Below are 1642 nucleotides of genomic sequence, written 5' to 3'. Positions count from 1 at the left end.
TTCTACATATCTATATAGCATTTACAGTGATTACATTTTTGCTCTAGAAAGTTGTTTTAAAGTTTATGGAATAGATGCTTGAATAAGATATTTTTAGTTAATTCTTCAGTGGTTAAAGTATTAGATAAATTAATTTACTTTATTGCAAATGTCTATAAAAATGTTGTTTCATTAACAACTGAGAGATCCATTACTCACTGTCATATCTTATTTGTGCCCGTGCGCTCCCCTGATTATGTTATATGTAAAGTAATCATGGAAGACTCTGATCAGTCAATGTCTGAATCTCCTCCTGGCTGATAACTCCATTCTAATCCATTTTTGAAAACCTTATCTAAAAAAATACAATAAAATAGTTATTTTCCATAAATCATTAAAAGACTAATGGATAATTACACATCTTTTCCAGATTTCCATATTGTGGCTTTTACTAATACATCAGTGTATAATTCATTTGTTTTCACTGTGTTTCTAATTTTATATCTGATGGGTCTAATAGCAAATTCTGTTATAATAACGGTCATATATACGGATAAGCACTTACACACCCCAATGTATCTGTTTCTTGGTAATTTGGCATTAATGGATATATGTTACACAACAGTCACTGTCCCTAAGCTGCTGTATATGTTACTGTCTGGGAATTACACCATGTCCTTCATACAGTGCTTTACCCAAATGTATTTTTATGATATATTTGCCGCCACAGAAGTTCTCCTTTTGTCCACAATGGCCTATGACCGGTATGTTGCTATATGTAAACCTTTACACTATCACCATATATTCAACAGGAAGCTTTGTGTACAACTCACGGCTGCCCTATGGGTATCTGGTTGTTTAAATTCTATTCTTATTACATTATCAGCCTCAAATATGTCTTTCTATTATTCATACATAATCCACCGATACTTCTGTGATGCCAAATCTCTCATGGACATTGCAAGTGCCAACAAGGAGCTGTTTTTTATAGTGATATATATAGAATTATTGGTATTTGGCTGCTGCCCGATCTACTGCAGTTTGTTGTCTTATTTAAAAATAATTAGCGCCATCCTGAAGATTAAATCCAGAGATGGCAGAAAAAAGGCCTTCTCCACCTGCTCATCCCACCTCACGGTCCTCACCATATTTTATGGGACAGCTACATCTGTGTACATGATGCCATCATCAGCCCATTACAGAGTACTGGAGATGATCTTCACTGTACTGTACACTGTAGTTACACCCATGTTAAACCCGATAATATACTGTCTACAGAATAAAGATGTAAAGAGAGCAATGAGGAGATGCATTTGGTTAAAAATAAGAGAAATAATGAATTTGAATAATTGACAATTTTTATTCATTATTATATCCTAATAGTAATAAACAACATTCTGACAAAATTACTCCTTTTATCTGTTTTCCAACATCAGACTATCCTGCATGTAATATCTGACCATCCTGTAGGATAAAAAATAAGTACAAGTCATTATTGGATGGAGGTTTAGTTGAAAATAAATGAGGGGAGATTTGCTAAGGGGCAGTTATACCAAACAACAAGTTCTTTTGACATTTTGATGTGAGATTTGCAAACCATGTAATTTACTAAGGGTCAAACCGCTCATCAATCCTGATTTAGATTAAATTGCAGTACATAACA

At 33.6% G+C, this 1642-nt stretch overlaps 1 protein-coding gene across 1 annotated transcript; it reads left to right on the top strand.

The window, feature by feature from the left end:
• Positions 1 to 384: 384 nt before the first annotated feature.
• On the top strand, positions 385 to 1332 carry LOC148534950 (olfactory receptor 5V1-like). The gene has a single exon (XM_088464833.1). The coding sequence runs from the start codon at positions 385 to 387 to the stop codon at positions 1330 to 1332; it is 948 nt and encodes a 315-aa protein (XP_088320959.1).
• Positions 1333 to 1642: the final 310 nt, after the last annotated feature.

Source organism: Taudactylus pleione, unplaced genomic scaffold (genome assembly GCF_031769625.1).
Source record: "Taudactylus pleione unplaced genomic scaffold, aTauple2 ptg000061l, whole genome shotgun sequence".
Lineage (NCBI taxonomy): Eukaryota > Metazoa > Chordata > Amphibia > Anura > Myobatrachidae > Taudactylus > Taudactylus pleione.
Note: the sequence above shows the minus strand (reverse complement) of the source record. Positions and strands in the feature narration are given on the sequence as shown.